Source organism: Carassius carassius, unplaced genomic scaffold, assembly GCF_963082965.1.
Source record: "Carassius carassius unplaced genomic scaffold, fCarCar2.1 SCAFFOLD_77, whole genome shotgun sequence".
Lineage (NCBI taxonomy): Eukaryota > Metazoa > Chordata > Actinopteri > Cypriniformes > Cyprinidae > Carassius > Carassius carassius.
Window position 1 is genome coordinate 159701 of NW_026775206.1, and position 16329 is coordinate 176029.

General features: G+C 46.8%; 1 protein-coding gene and 1 long non-coding RNA gene across 5 annotated transcripts in view; both read right to left on the minus strand.

Annotated features, from left to right (window-relative positions):
• The window catches only part of LOC132139437 (protein PHTF2-like), a 30233-nt gene that overhangs the window by 8598 nt on the left and 5306 nt on the right, over nucleotides 1-16329 (minus strand). Inside the window, exons 2-15 of one of the 4 annotated variants that reach the window (XM_059547787.1) lie at nucleotides 15395-15481; nucleotides 13416-13496; nucleotides 12676-12732; nucleotides 12526-12537; nucleotides 5862-5931; nucleotides 5590-5748; nucleotides 4930-5089; nucleotides 4303-4464; nucleotides 3762-3960; nucleotides 1671-1844; nucleotides 1371-1592; nucleotides 658-786; nucleotides 307-579; nucleotides 92-223 (exon numbers count right to left, since the gene is read on the minus strand). In XM_059547787.1, the coding sequence (XP_059403770.1) occupies nucleotides 92-223; nucleotides 307-579; nucleotides 658-786; nucleotides 1371-1592; nucleotides 1671-1844; nucleotides 3762-3960; nucleotides 4303-4464; nucleotides 4930-5089; nucleotides 5590-5748; nucleotides 5862-5931; nucleotides 12526-12537; nucleotides 12676-12732; nucleotides 13416-13460 (1794 nt within the window). In that variant the 5' untranslated portion in view covers nucleotides 13461-13496; nucleotides 15395-15481. The remainder of the gene's footprint in view (nucleotides 1-91; nucleotides 224-306; nucleotides 580-657; nucleotides 787-1370; nucleotides 1593-1670; nucleotides 1845-3761; nucleotides 3961-4302; nucleotides 4465-4929; nucleotides 5090-5589; nucleotides 5749-5861; nucleotides 5932-12525; nucleotides 12538-12675; nucleotides 12733-13415; nucleotides 13497-15394; nucleotides 15482-16329) is intronic. The other 3 variants (XM_059547788.1, XM_059547789.1, XM_059547791.1) reach the window with 3 other exon arrangements.
• Nucleotides 2426-3146, minus strand: LOC132139438 (uncharacterized). The gene is made up of 2 exons (XR_009433630.1): nucleotides 2883-3146; nucleotides 2426-2606 (listed from the first exon to the last, which is right to left on the minus strand). It is a non-coding gene; the product is annotated as an uncharacterized LOC132139438 (long non-coding RNA).

Below are 16329 nucleotides of genomic sequence, written 5' to 3' on the forward strand. Positions count from 1 at the left end.
ACACAGAGACAGATGGGAAATCATCTCAGCGTTAGGGACACGAGTGTCGCTCTCATCGAGGACTGAACGGAGAGCTCCATCAGCTCCGTACCTTCAGGTAAGAGCGCAGCGACAGCCACATCTTAATGTTCTGCACCTTCTTCAGACGGAAATGAGGCACTTCTGATTTTCTGGCCCTCCGCGCCGACGTCAGGTGACCAAACAGCTTCGCAAACAGCAGCCGCTAAAAAACCAGGATCAGGCAGATGCTGAGACGCTGCACAGGAAGCTCTGGGCTCGGCGTGTGGATGCTGACGCCACACTCACCTGTCTGTACGTCCTCTCAGCAACGCTGAGCAAGAAGAAGAAGAGCCAGATGAGACAGACGCGCACCACGAAGCTCACGCTCACCATCGCCATCACCAGAGCATCAGCGGACGAGCCGAAGGCCACAGACACCAGCTCACCGGCCGACAGAGACACCAGCTGCTCCGGATCTTTGTGCTGGAACAATCTGAACGCAAACGGAGTCAAACCCAGCGTCACAGACACCAGATTTCCCAAGATCTGATAGCCGATCCCTGGAGTGTAGAGATTGACCTGTGGACGAGATCATGTGGTCACCAGACGCTCAGTGTTTATCAGTTCACTGCCTTCCTTCCTCTGCTTCACACTCACCCTGTTCATTATCATGCCGCTGATTTCCAGCACAGACATGTCTGCTTTCTTGCATTCGTTTCCTTCCCACACGATTGCACTGACGCGCTCCAGGCCTGGATTAGAGCTGTGGAGCCACGGCACGTGACCCTTCTCCAGCAGACACACACACACACACACATCATTTACACACTTACAGCAACAAAACAACAGAGCCCAGAAGTTCAAAAAGTTTCATCTGGATCAGAATGATCTGGATTTGGAGATCTCATGTTGTTATCCAGGATCAGGTGACCCATCTGACTTTTGTGCCGTTTTCAAAGCAAAATATTTTAATGAAATATAACATTTTTGTTTGATATTGAGAGCTATTTGGGGATTTAATTATATATTACACGTTACAAATGTTGTAAATTTTGGACCAGTTTTAAAGTTTTATTAAATTTTTGTTCCTGAAATGCATCCTTCTGCTGGGAATAATCAGAATATTACACAGAATCAGAATCAGAATATTACACAATATTACACAAACTGAGGATTTAATCCAGATCAAAACCAAGACTGGATTTTGTGATCTAATCTGAATTCAGAATCCTCCTTTTCCTCTTAAACAACCCATTTTCAAGATTTGATCCAATCCAATGGCCAAAATCTGATCAGATTACTGTAGAACAGCTGGCTGCAGCAGCACAGATCTGAACCCGTGAGGCACCAGCTGTGGATCGGTGACACACCTGATGGAACGGGTCGTCTCTGAACTCCTTCTTGGAGGCAGAGCAGATGGCGGATCCGTCGGCGTCTGTTTCGCTGGAGCAGGAGGAGCGGCACTCGGCGCAGTGCAGGAAGTCCTCCCACAGAACATCCTCTGTCTCAGACTCGTGTCGTGTGCTCTCAGAGTCCTGCGTCCTCGAGCTGGAGCACCGCGAGCTGCAGCTGGTGCCCGACTTCAGCGTCTCCTGAGACCAGACCACACATGAAGGACCTGTGTTTGTGCTCCTGCAGAAGAGCTGATCGTGTGTGTGTGTGTGTGTTACCTCAGCAGTGTAATGCTTCTTGTAGGGGTGTGCTTTCCTGTTGCGCAGCGTGCAGTCGCTGTTCTTGCGCTCCAGTCCCCTGCGCAGCGTGCTGTAGTTCTCTGGGTCTTCTTCACTGGACGCTTCACCCGACATGTTCCCCCCCCCACGAGGAACCGCAGCCTCGGACAGACACTGACACACACAGAACACATGTCAGTCATGCCTCCCCATGTGTGTGTGTTTCTGTGTGTGTGTGTGTGTGTGTGTGAGAGAGAGAGAGACAGAGTGTGTGAGTTTCTGTGTGTGTGTATAGGGTGTTTTCATGTAAGTATGGTGACTCTGTTTCATCTACAGCCTCTTTATTACTTGTGGGGTTCCTTAGGGTTCTGTTATTGGCCCTGTATTGTTTTCCTTTTACATGCTGACTCTAGGCTCGATTTTAAAGAAATAGTTTATATAACCATTTGAATGCTAAAGATACACAACTTTCACCCTTATAAATATATAGAGAATTGTGGCTCAAATGTTCTTTTGGCATGTCTGGAAGAGGTGAAGAGCTGGATTGCTCACAGTTTGATTAAACCAGTGGTCCTTAAGTCTGTCTTGTGAGATCCACTAATCAAACACAGAGTTTTCTAATCAGTGTCTTCAGGATCTTTAGAAAATCACAGGAAGGTGTGTTTAATTAGGGTTGGAGCTAAACTCTTGAGGAAATAGTGAGCCAGATTTGAGGATCACAGAGTTCAACCAAAGTAAAACAGATATAAAAAATGTTTTGCCCCACTAGAGGATGCTCAGACATCGCCACTTCTTTAGGTCCTTGGTCAGCCTACTGTCAAGACCAAATAAGGAATTTAGGAGTTGTGTTCGATCCAGATTTGTAATTTGACAAGCAGGTTAATGCTGTGGTTAAGAGCTGTATTTCCTAGATTAGGTCTCTTGCTCGATTAAAACCTATTTTGTTGATGAAAGATTTAGAAAAGGTTATTATTGCCTTTAGAGTTATGTAATGTTCTGTAGGATCCTGTCAGACCATTATTTCTTGTTTACAACTAGTTCAGAATGCAGCAGCTAGGCTGTATGTGAATGCTAAGAAAAGTAAACACATCTTTCCTATCTAGGCCTCACGCAGATGGCTACCAGTGGGTTTCAGGATAAAAATTCTGTTGTATGTGTTCAAGGTGAATGGAATGGCTCCTGCTTTTTTGTGGGAGCTGATTACTTTCAGACAGTCATCTAGGTCTTTAAGATTATTTTCTTACTGTCCCATGAACTCATTTTAAGCTGAGAGAGGATTAGGACTTTGCTGTTGCAGGTCCAAGGCTTTGGAATAGCCTAACATCTGAGATTAGAGAGATTACTTACAAAAATATTTTCAAAGCTGGGGTTAAAAATTATTACTTGTCATTACCTTTCAAGAAGTTGGGCTAGTATCTGTGTTTTTATTTTGATTTATTGTTTTATTTATTGTATGTAGCTGTATGTTGATTGTACAGCACTTGTCTGCAGGTGCAGTTGTAAAGTGCTTCATAAATAAAAGTGTGTGTGTGCATGAGTGTGTGCGTGTGTGTGTGCGTGTGTGTGTGTGTGCGTGTGTGAGAGTGTGTGTGCGTGAGTGTGCGTGCGTGCGTGTGTGTGAGTGAGTGTGTGTGTGCGTGCGTGCGTGCGTGCGTGAGTGTGTGTGTGTGTGTGCGTGAGTGAGTGTGCGTGCGTGCGTGAGTGTGTGTGCATGCGTGAAAGTGTGTGTGTGCGTGCGTGAGTGAGTGTGCGTGCGTGTGTGAGTGTGTGTGTGTGTGTGCATGCGTGAGTGTGTGAAAGTGTGTGTGTGTGCGTGCGTGAGTGTGTGAGAGTGTGTGCGTGCGTGCGTGTGTGTGCGTGCGTGTGTGTGTGCGTGAGTGTGTGCGTGAGTGTGTGTGTGTGTGTGCATGCGTGAGTGTGTGAAAGTGTGTGCGTGCGTGAGTGTGTGTGCGTGCGTGCGTGCGTGTGTGTGTGCGTGCGTGTGTGTGTGCGTGCGTGTGTGTGTGCGTGCGTGTGTGTGTGCGTGCGTGTGTGCGTGAGTGTGTGCGTGAGTGTGTGCGTGAGTGTGTGTGTGTGTGTGTGTGTGTGTACCTGGCCCGTGGGCGGCAGGATCCGCTGGTTTGGGGTGTGCGGGAGGCTCCAGTGTGTCTCGGAGCGCAGCAGGTCGCAGTGAGGCTCGTGCAGCTGTAAACCCTCCTCGCTGCTTTTGCTGGTGATGCGGCCGTCAAGAGACACGTATCCATTGTCCGTCTCTGTAGACTTATCGATGGACAGCTTGGACTTCTTAGACCTGATGGGACAGTGAGGAAAAGAGCAGGTTCTACTAAAGGCTGTGTGTTTGATCAAGCGATGTGTGGAAGCGCAGCTCTAGTCCTCCACAGAAAACGCTGATGGTAGCTTGTGAATCAGTAGAAAGTGAACCGGATACTGGAGACAGTAACCACTATGCTTCTGTGGGAAAAACAATTGAAACCGAGCAAATGGAATAAAATAGCTACAAAATCCCTTTATCTAGTGATGAACCTCAAGAGAGACTTAAAACTGCACTGGAGCACGATGATGTGGTTTCACGAAGAGATGTTGTAGCCAAGAAGATTGTAAGAGGAGATGAGAGAAAGAGAGAAATACACACCCTGCTTTAAAGATACCATGCCAGAAATCTCTGAAGAAAGTGACGAGGCCGTGTGAGCCGGCGGACAGCGAGCCCTGCGGCGATCCCTCCTGCGTGTTATCAGTAGTGCTAGAGCCGTCGCCTTCTCTATGAATGTCCAAATGAGCCGCTTTCCTCAACTTCCTTTAGCGAGAGACAGCAAAGTGCAGAAAACTTAGAAATCTTAAAATGGAGCGAACTTTGATTCCCAAAGTCAAGCGAAGCGAAAGGCCTGAAAGAGACGCCGATTCAGCAGAGATGATTCAACCGAACTCTAAAATGATTCATTTACATTGGAGCTTGTTAATCCTTGTTTATATTCTATAGAAAATTAATTTCCATTCATGCTTCTGGATTATGACTGATCATTTGTGCTTGTAATGCCATTTATTTTTATGATGCTGACAATCGCCTTATAATGAAGACATTAGTGTCTGTCACAATTGTGAATTTGATTTGGATCCTCAAATTAAGAGAAAGATTTTCATGAATTCAGCAAAATCATCTCAACGTTTTGACGCTTCCCCCGATTTCATCTGTAGTGTATTACTGTCAGTGAGATGGCTGAACTTCAGAAGAAAGCAGTGAAACAGAAGAGGAGAGTCTGACCTGCGTCGTCTCCCGCCGCTGCTGGCTTTAGGAGTGTGTGTGGAGACGATCTGGCAGTGAACGGTTCCTAACAGCAGCATCAGCCAGATGGCACCAAACACTTCGGTGACGGGGACATCGTGAGGACTGGAGACGCTGAAGAACAACGCCGCCGCCAGCACTGCAACACAACACACACACCGATGACACGAGGAGTACTACTTCTCCACTCATGAGTGACACGACAAAACAATCTTAAAACATACATAATCCAGTACAACTAATCAAAGAAATGTCCATCGTGAGGATAGTAAAATAAACTCAAATTTAAGTTTCACTTTCAGCCATGACGAACATGGATTATTTTAAGGAGAGATGTTACACAATTATTACACACTCCCTGTTCTCTTTAGTAACCTGTAAAAACAAAAGCACCTCAGCTCCACCCAGCTCTATATAGACATCTCTGACAAGAAAAACAAGTACAGTGACCTCAATGAACAACATAAAAAGCAATATACGCGGTTGGATGTGTAGATGTGAATCACCATCAGTGCATCACAAACACACCTGAACAAAACCACACTCTAATCACAGTAAGGACAGACAGTATGATACAATAATTCAGACATTTGTCTGCTGAAAAACAAGCAATTGTGTTGTGATGAAACGCTCACTTACCCTGCAGCAGGTAGAGAGACAGCAGCAGGTAAAACACGGCTCTCGACGTCACCTGAATCCACCAGCGGAAGAAAAATGGGAAGAAAACCACTCTAACAATGCCCTTCCGGGTCAGAGAGGTCCACGGGCTCTCCGGCTTCGCTTTAGCAAACGCAGAGCCTGACGAATAAAACACAAGATGAGTTATGAGCCGCGACTGACCTGTGAAACAGACCTGAATGTGACGTGAACACAGACACCAAAAACATCAAATACAGGTATGTGTGTCTGACCTCTGACCAGATCCACGTCAATCAGGTCCGGCTTCACGTGACCGGTCTTCTTCGGTTTGTTCCTCAGACCCTGCAGACAGACAGAGAGATGCTCAACAGACTGAAACTCATCAGAGACGCTCATCAGACAGAGAGAGACGCTCGACAGACAGACAGAGACAGAGAGAGACGCTCAACAGACAGACGGAGACAGAGAGAGACGCTCAACAGACAGACAGAGACAAGGAGAGATGCTCAACAGACAGACGGAGACAGCGAGAGACGCTCAACAGACAGACAGAGACAAGGAGAGATGCTCAACAGACAGACGGAGACAGAGAGAGACGCTCAACAGACAGACAGAGACAAGGAGAGATGCTCAACAGACAGACGGAGACAGCGAGAGACGCTCAACAGACAGACAGAGAGATGCTCAACAGACTGAAACTCATCAGAGACGCTCATCAGACAGAGAGAGACGCTCGACAGACAGGGACAGAGAGAGACGCTCAACAGACAGACAGAGACAGAGAGAGACGCTCAACAGACAGACAGAGACAACTAGAGATGCTCAACAGACCGACAGAGACAGCGAGAGACGCTCAACAGACAGACAGAGACAACGAGAGATGCTCAACAGACAGACAGAGACAACGAGAGATGCTCAACAGACAGACAGAGACAGCGATAGACGCTCAACAGACAGACAGAGAGATGCTCAACAGACTGAAACTCATCAGAGACGCTCATCAGACAGAGAGAGACACTCGACAGACAGGGACAGAGAGAGACGCTCAACAGACAGACAGAGACAGAGAGAGACGCTCAACAGACAGACAGAGACAACGAGAGATGCTCAACAGACAGACAGAGACAACGAGAGATGCTCAACAGACAGACAGAGACAGAGAGAGACGCTCAACAGACAGACAGAGACAACTAGAGATGCTCAACAGACCGACAGAGACAGAGAGAGACGCTCAACAGACAGACAGAGACAACGAGAGATGCTCAACAGACAGACAGAGACAACGAGAGATGCTCAACAGACAGACAGAGAGAGACGCTCAACAGACAGAGACAACTAGAGATGCTCAACAGACCGACAGAGACAGAGAGAGACGCTCAACAGACCGACAGAGACAGAGAGAGACGCTCAACAGACAGACAGGGACAGAGAGAGACGCTCAACAGACAGACAGAGACAGAGAGAGACGCTCAACAGACAGACAGAGACAACTAGAGATGCTCAACAGACCAACAGAGACAGCGAGAGACGCTCAACAGACAGACAGAGACAACGAGAGATGCTCAACAGACAGACAGAGACAACTAGAGATGCTCAACAGACCGACAGAGACAGAGAGAGACGCTCAACAGACAGAGACAGAGAGAGACGCTCAACAGACAGACAGAGACAGAGAGAGACGCTCAACAGACAGACAGAGACAACTAGAGATGCTCAACAGACAGACAGAGACAACGAGAGATGCTCAACAGACAGACAGAGACAGAGAGAGACGCTCAACAGACAGACAGAGACAACTAGAGATGCTCAACAGACCGACAGAGACAGAGAGAGACGCTCAACAGACAGACAGAGACAACGAGAGATGCTCAACAGACAGACAGAGACAACGAGAGATGCTCAACAGACAGACAGAGACAGAGAGAGACGCTCAACAGACAGACAGAGACAACTAGAGATGCTCAACAGACCGACAGAGACAGAGAGAGACGCTCAACAGACCGACAGAGACAACGAGAGATGCTCGACAGACAGAGACAACGAGAGATGCTCAACAGACAGACAGAGACAACGAGAGATGCTCAACAGACAGACAGAGACAGAGAGAGACGCTCAACAGACAGACAGAGACAACGAGAGACGCTCAACAGACAGACAGAGACAACGAGAGATGCTCAACAGACAGACAGAGACAACGAGAGATGCTCAACAGACAGACAGACAACGAGAGATGCTCAACAGACAGACAGAGACAGCGAGAGACGCTCAACAGACCGACAGAGACAGAGAGAGACGCTCAACAGACCGACAGAGACAGAGAGAGACGCTCAACAGACAGACAGAGACAGCGAGAGACGCTCAACAGACAGACAGAGAGACTCTCAACAGGAGATGCTCGACAGACAGACAGAGACAGACGCTCAACAGACAGACAGAGAGACACTCAACAGACAGACAGAGACAGAGAGAGACGCTCAACAGACAGACAGAGAGACTCTCAACAGACAGAGACAGACGCTCAACAGACAGACAGAGAGACGCTCAAAAGACAGAGGCAGAGAGAGATGCTCAACAGGAGATGCTCGACAGACAGACAGACAGAGAGAGAGAGATGCTCAACAGACAGACAGAGACATAGAGAGACGCTCAACAGACAGAGACAGAGAGAGATGCTTGACAGACAGACAGAGAGAGACGCTCAACAGACAGAGACAGAGAGAGACGCTCAACAGACAGACAGAAACGCTCAACAGACAGACAGAGAGAGACGCTCAACAGACAGACAGAGAGAGACGCTCAACAGACAGACAGAGACATAGAGAGACGCTCAACAGACAGACAGAGACAGAGAGAGACGCTCAACAGACAGACAGAGACGCTCAACAGACAGAGACAGAGAGAGATGCTCGACAGACAGACAGACAGAGAGAGACGCTCAACAGACAGACAGACAGAGAGAGACGCTCAACAGACAGACAGACAGAGAGAGACGCTCAAAAGACAGACAGAGAAAGACGCTCAACAGACAGACAGAGACATAGAGAGACGCTCAACAGACAGACAGAGAGAGACGCTCAACAGGAGATGCTCGACAGACAGACAGACAGACAGAGAGAGAGAGATGCTCAACAGACAGACAGAGACATAGAGAGACGCTCAACAGACAGAGACAGAGAGAGATGCTTGACAGACAGACAGAGAGAGACGCTCAACAGACAGAGACAGAGAGAGACGCTCAACAGACAGACAGAAATGCTCAACAGACAGACAGAGAGAGACGCTCAACAGACAGACAGAGAGAGACGCTCAACAGACAGACAGAGACATAGAGAGACGCTCAACAGACAGACAGAGACAGAGAGAGACGCTCAACAGACAGACAGAGACGCTCAACAGACAGAGACAGAGAGAGATGCTCGACAGACAGACAGACAGAGAGAGACGCTCAACAGACAGACAGACAGAGAGAGACGCTCAAAAGACAGACAGAGAGAGACGCTCAACAGACAGACAGAGACATAGAGAGACGCTCAACAGACAGACAGAGACAGAGAGAGAAGCTCAACAGACAGACAGACACGCTCAACAGACAGACAGAGAGACGCTCAACAGACAGACAGAGACAGAGAGAGATGCTCGACAGACAGACAGAGAGAGACGCTCAACAGACAGACAGACATAGACAGAGAGAGACGCTCAAAAGACAGACAGAGAGAGACGCTCAACGGACAGACAGAGACCGAGAGACGCTCAACAGACAGACAGAGACGCTCAACAGACAGACAGAGACATAGAGAGACGCTCAACAGACAGACAGAGACAGAGAGAGATGCTTGACAGACAGACAGAGACAGAGAGAGATGCTTGACAGACAGACAGACAGAGAGAGACGCTCGACAGACAGACAGAGAGAGAGAGAGACGCTCAAAAGACAGACAGAGAGAGACGCTCAACAGACAGACAGACAGAGAGAGAGAGAGACGCTCAAAAGACAGACAGAGAGAGACGCTCAACAGACAGACAGAGACATAGAGAGACGCTCAACAGACAGACAGAGAGATGCTCAACAGACAGACAGAGACCGAGAGACGCAAGACAGACAGACAGAGACGCTCAACAGACAGACAGAGAGAGACGCTCCACAGACAGACAGAGACCGAGAGAGATGCTAGACAGACAGACAGAGACAAAGAGACGCTCAACAGACAGACAGAGAGACGCTCAACAGGAGACGCTCGACAGACAGACAGAGACCGAGAGAGATGCTAGACAGACAGACAGAGACAAAGAGACTCTCAACAGACAGACAGAGAGACGCTCAACAGGAGACGCTCGACAGACAGACAGAGACCGAGAGAGATGCTAGACAGACAGACAGAGACAAAGAGACGCTCAACAGACAGACAGAGAGACGCTCAACAGGAGACGCTCGACAGACAGACAGAGACCGAGAGAGATGCTAGACAGACAGACAGAGACAAAGAGACTCTCAACAGACAGAAAGAGAGAGACGCTCAACAGACAGACGGAGACAGAGAGAGACCCTCGACAGACAGACAGAGACCGAGAGACGCTCAACAGACAGACAGAGACGCTCAACAGACAGAGAGACGCTCAACAGACAGACAGAGACGCTCAACAGACAGACAGAGACCGAGAGAGACACTAGACAGACAGACAGAGACAAAGAGACGCTCAACAGACAGACAGAGACCGAGAGAGACGCTAGACAGACAGACAGAGACAAAGAGACGCTCAACAGACAGACGGAGACAGAGAGAGACCCTCGACAGACAGACAGAGACCGAGAGACGCTCAACAGACAGACAGAGACGCTCGACAGACAGAGACCGAGAGAGACGCTAGACAGACAGACAGAGACAAAGAGACGCTCAACAGACAGACAGAGACCGAGAGAGACGCTAGACAGACAGACAGAGACAAAGAGACGCTCAACAGACAGGCAGGATGACTTACAGGTGCATTTTCCATTACAGACCTGCATAAAACTTTAGCAATATTTTATAAATGTCAATCAAAAACTAATGCGAAATGACATAGTTTCCATTTACTGATGTTATGCGACTATATATTGTATATTGTAGCCACCGCACTAGCAATTCTTTTTAATCAAAGGAGACAGCTGTTTATGGGACACTTCTGAAACGTGCCGTGGCGCAGTAGATATAAAAACAAACACTGAATACAGTGGCCGCGTCAGAGCCATAATGCACATGTTCAGTGAAAATAAAGGGTTATCCAGCCATTAATGGTAAGAAAAGCCCTTTATACTTAAGAATGGCCTTGTATGAAGCTTTTCTTGGAGGTTATAGTACATTAAAGAATGATCATGTGACTTATGTACACCAGATGACCTCTTTCCATCGCAGTTTTGCGATATAATCCTTTTTCGAATTGCCTAAAAACCACATCATGCGAGCTTAAAAATTTATTTTTTGCAACATATGGGAGTTTTTGTTTCCATTAGGGTTATTTTTCAATTCACAATTTCAAATGGCACAATTTGAAGGGTAATGGAACTGCAAGCAGATCATTCATTCATACTGATTGAGCAAACCATGCATCTCAGCACACACACTTCTCATTATATCAGTTTAATTAAAAAAGATTAAGATAAATGAGTGAATTCATGACCTGAGTGCAATAAAGACTTTCAGCAGGATCTGAAGTTGCTGTTTTAGTCACATTACCAACAGATTATTAGGGATTTACAACTCGATTATTCATATGAAGACCTCCAAATATCAGTTCACACACAAACACGAGCCAAACACCTCTCATGGTGTTTGTGATGCTGTCTATTAAGGGTGCAGTGCTGTGTTTCATGCCCTCATTAGTTTCCTGTTGCACTGGCACTGATGTAACGTGGCCCGTCTTCTGCTAATAACCAGCTGTAAACGGCAGATATTCACACAGACAGCAATATCTCAAGATCAGAACCAGCCGCAAACAACAAAAACACACAGATGTGCTTCCTGTCCATCCCTGCTAACTTCCTGTGGCTGTTTTCATGGGAAAGCACAGGTTAAAGCCGTGTTGTAGTGGAGGATACTTCGAGTGACCCAACTCTCTTCTCTAATTCCAATCTTAAACTATTCTATCAAATAAAAGGCAGAAACTTATAAATATAAATATTACTTTAAAACCGATTCAGGCCTGAAATTATTACAAATCTTTTACATTTCCACAAATAATTAAAAGCAGCGCAATCAACAAATTATGATGTAGTACCAAGTTGAATAGGAACAGCACGCTCACACACACCGCTGATGGCAGTGAAATATAATAACTGTAGTCAGTCCTGACATGAAATGGATCACTCAGAGAATATGCTGAGTGAATGAGCTGCATTCAAACCATTGTTAAGTATCGATAAATGCACAACCTGTGACACACATCCTCTGTTAATGCATCGTTTATTATTTGTACTCCGAATATTACAGATGACTTTAACACTTCTAGTTTCAGGATGTGTGCTGAATCAGAGTCGGTCAGTGTGAGTGAATGTATTCCTCCAGCTCATTCAGAGGATCTGGGCAGAATAAAGCTTGACTCAGACTTTCTGATGTCTTTATTTTCGTCTGCCTGACCCTCGTTACGCAAGACATTCGGCTGAGTCACAGCGCAACCAGTCAAAGACAAATAAACAAACTCAATGCAGATTCCCTCTCGAGCTCCAGCCAATGAGAGCCGATCCTGACTTCAACGTACAACAAATCCTCTATTTCATCATCATCAGACGCATGTGTGAGGAGTTTAAGATGTTCAGCTAAATCTCAGTAGATTACAGTAAACCCTGGTGTTACTGATGTGACCTTGTCGAATCTGAACATGCTCTCACACAAATACAAGCGTCCAGTTGTTAAAAACCCACACGCAGTGCCACCTACAAGCTGAGAGCAGCACCGTACTCACCCCTCTGATAAACTGCTTCGAGGGAAGGGAGACAGAGACAAGTTTAAAGGAAGAATGAGTGAATAAAACACACACACACACACACACACATGCTCTTGCAGAGGCAGAATGAACAGGTGAAAGTCTAATCAAGAGTCGTTGATTCGTTACCTTGATCTCTCGCTGTTCCACTGATTTCTCCCATATCTGCTGGTCATACGCACCGATCTGACAGACAAGACACAAGACAGGTTACACATCCAAATCAGTCAGTTGCCTGTTTAAACACTTTCTCCTGAGACTCTGTCAGTCTGGATCGACAGAAACGGTTAGATTCACTCCTATTTACTGATCTGTCACCTGTCAGTGCAAACACACCCAGAGCTGGCTCTGCGAGTTCATTATGTGATCAGACACGTTTAAAGAGGCGATGGTGATGAATGTTTTCTGAGTTGGAGCGCCGGCGCAGGATGGAGGTCTTGCGGCTGGAGTTTCTGGAGATGCATGGAAACACAAACGTGAATGGATGCGATGCGGCGCTCTGATTATTGCTGGGGGCTATAAGTACTGCAGCGCGGTGTCGTGTGAACGCTGGAGGTGAAGACGGCCACGCTGGACTGAAGTCACACGGTGGAAAAGACTCAATAATTCACGAGTTCAGTCTCATTAAACATACAGCGTGTGCACAACCCTGCAGGAGAATGGCCTGTGAATGTCTAAGCATCATCTGTTCTGTTGTGATGTCGTCGATTCAGGAAACAGTCACAGGATTCGTCCATAAATACAGTGAACTGAACTCTAATAAACCCTTCAGCTTCAGTTCGTCAGAACATCATCATCATCATCAGTGTCACACACAGACAAACATGAACTCAGTGTGAGGAAACATCAAAAGATCTCAGATTGCTTACCTTCTTCTGGTACCAGAGCACAGCATCACGCACCTTCGAAGCCATTTACATGTCAGGAGTCACTCGCTGGAGCATTTGAAACTGTGAGAGAGAGACAGGAGGAGATCAGACGCAGCTCTGCGGTGTGACGCACTTAAGCTCTTCTTACCTGCAGCACAGGTGTGTCCCAAACACACACACACACACACACACACACACACACACACACACACACACAGAAATGCAGAGTCATACACATAATTGCCATGATTATGCTGCACACAACATAGTGGTAGAGATCAACCCTAACAACTAACATTGAGAGGAGAAAAACGCCACACAGTTACATGTTTTATCTGAAGAGAATGACTGAAACACTTCACTTCCCTGATCTACAGTCTGCTGACAGTCAGAGCCACAGATTTGAGTTGATAGATTTCATAGAAAATTAGTGTCTGATGGTCACAGACTTTTCAGCTTCAGAGACTGATTCAATCCAGTTGGAGGAGATCTAATATTTTCAGAACCAACTTTAGAACACATTTTTATTTGTCACATGTCTCTTAGTAGTTCAGTGTTTCTCTGTGACAGTTTATAAAGTGGGTCAGTTTATGATCTCTAGTGTTTTAAGATCTGTTGAGATTTTCAGTTCAAGTCAAACTCTTGACATCGCTGTTTCTAACGCCACGATCTACTGTTTAAGAGACATGAACTCTATTTGTCTGATTCATGAGCACACACACACACACACACACACACACCTGACATCACACTAGATTAGCTTCATCTGTGAATTGCGGGTGTGAAACTGGGTGGTTGGAGCTCTGACACACACACACCTGACATCACATCACACACAGATGAGCTTTTTTTACCCATCCACGTCATCAACATCAAATTTAGCACAAAACAGGCATCAGCAGAACGGGAACATGAAACAGCCTGAAGGGACACACACACTCACTAGTGCACACTGAAGAGTGGACAGACCTGCACTCACTAAACACTTTCATTTGCATCTGATTTGTGCTCCTGTCATCCAACACAAACATCATCAGCAGCTTCATGATTTAGGATTCATCTTCTGAAAACTGCCGAATATCAATCGTCTCAAAGACACACACAGATCAGTGTGATTCAGAGTCAGATCCGTCATAACGGACGCTTTTACAGCAGCAGCGGCACTTCATTACACGACAATAAATAAAACCGTTCTAAACAAAACCAGCAGGAAGTCAACACACACACACACACACACACACACACACACACACACCTATCTGCTGATGTGTAACCCAACACATGGCTGTGCATATTTCATTAAGGAGATGGACAGCAGTGTGTGTGTCACATCTGATACTGTGTGTGTGTGTGTCTCTGGAGGTCACACTGCAGTGTGTGTGTGTGTGTGTGTGTGTGTGTGTGTTCGTGTGTGTTCTTCACAGGCTAAATAAAGCAGCGCGTCTTCCTGCATGCGTCTGTAAGAGGAAACCGTTGCATTTATACTGTCTCTTAACCCTTATGCAGAATCTCACCTCAAAACACAAAGACTCACAACAACACACACACACACACACACACACAGACAGAATCGCTCAGTGTGAGATTATTCCTAACCCATCTGGCTAAACAATCCTGTCATTCAGAGAAGATGAAGTCAGGACTTGTCCAGATGAGTCTGAAACACACGAGTGAACAGATGGATGAGATGAAGAGCGCTGTGAGGAAACTCTCTGATCTCTGGACAGACGTGAAGCTGTTCATGGAACAAACAACTTAAAATATCCTGCAGACGCTCCAGACACTCACAGGTGGAAAATCACTGAGCTCAGGGTTAAAAACAGACACACACACACACACACAAGATTCAATCTGGACACATTAGCACTCATATTTCAGTCCATCACACACAGGTTTTAGAGAACGTTTCAGAAACGGTTCACTCAGACTCAATAAAAAACTTATTTGACAAAAGAAATGCTTCAGTCAGAAGAACTTACAGAGAATCTGATGGAGCGCTGCTGCAGGACGAGTGACCGACACGAGCGAGAACACAACACCGACTCAAGATCAAAGCTGACACACAGCTGCGGAGAGAGAGAGAGAGAGAGAGAGAGAGAGAGAGAGAGACAGAGTGAGACAGAGTGAGAGACAGAGAGAGACAGAGGGAGAGACAGAGGGAGAGAGAGAGAGAGACAGAGAGAGACAGAGGGAGAGACAGAGGGAGAGAGAGAGAGAGAGAGAGAGAGAGACAGAGGGAGAGTGAGAGAGAGAGAGAGAGAGAGAGAGACAGAGTGAGAGACAGAGAGAGACAGAGGGAGAGCGAGAGATACAGAGTGAGAGACAGAGAGAGACAGAGGGAGAGCGAGAGAGAGAGAGTGAGAGACAGAGGGAGAGCGAGAGAGAGACAGAGGGAGAGTGAGAGAGAGAGAGACAGAGTGAGAGAGAGAGAGACAGAGTGAGAGACAGAGAGAGACAGAGGGAGAGCGAGAGAGAGAGAGTGAGAGAGACAGAGGGAGAGCGAGAGAGTGAGAGACAGAGAGAGACAGAGGGAGAGCGAGAGAGAGAGAGAGAGACAGAGTGAGAGACAGAGAGAGACAGAGGGAGAGCGAGAGAGAGAGAGTGAGAGACAGAGAGAGACAGAGAGAGACAGAGGGAGACAGAGGGAGAGCGAGAGAGAGAGAGAGAGAGACAGAGGGAGAGAGAGAGAGAGAGAGAGAGAGAGACAGAGTGAGAGACAGAGTGAGAGACAGAGGGAGAGCGAGAGAGAGAGAGTGAGAGACAGAGAGAGAGAGACAGAGTGAGAGAGAGAGAGAGTCAACTACTTTACCCAAATAGCTCAAATTGTGCCAGAATTCAGGCAAGCAAGCGACATTGACAAACTCAGTTATATTTTGGGAGAGAAAGAGAAGTGTGTCCAGCTCGCAGCGCAGTA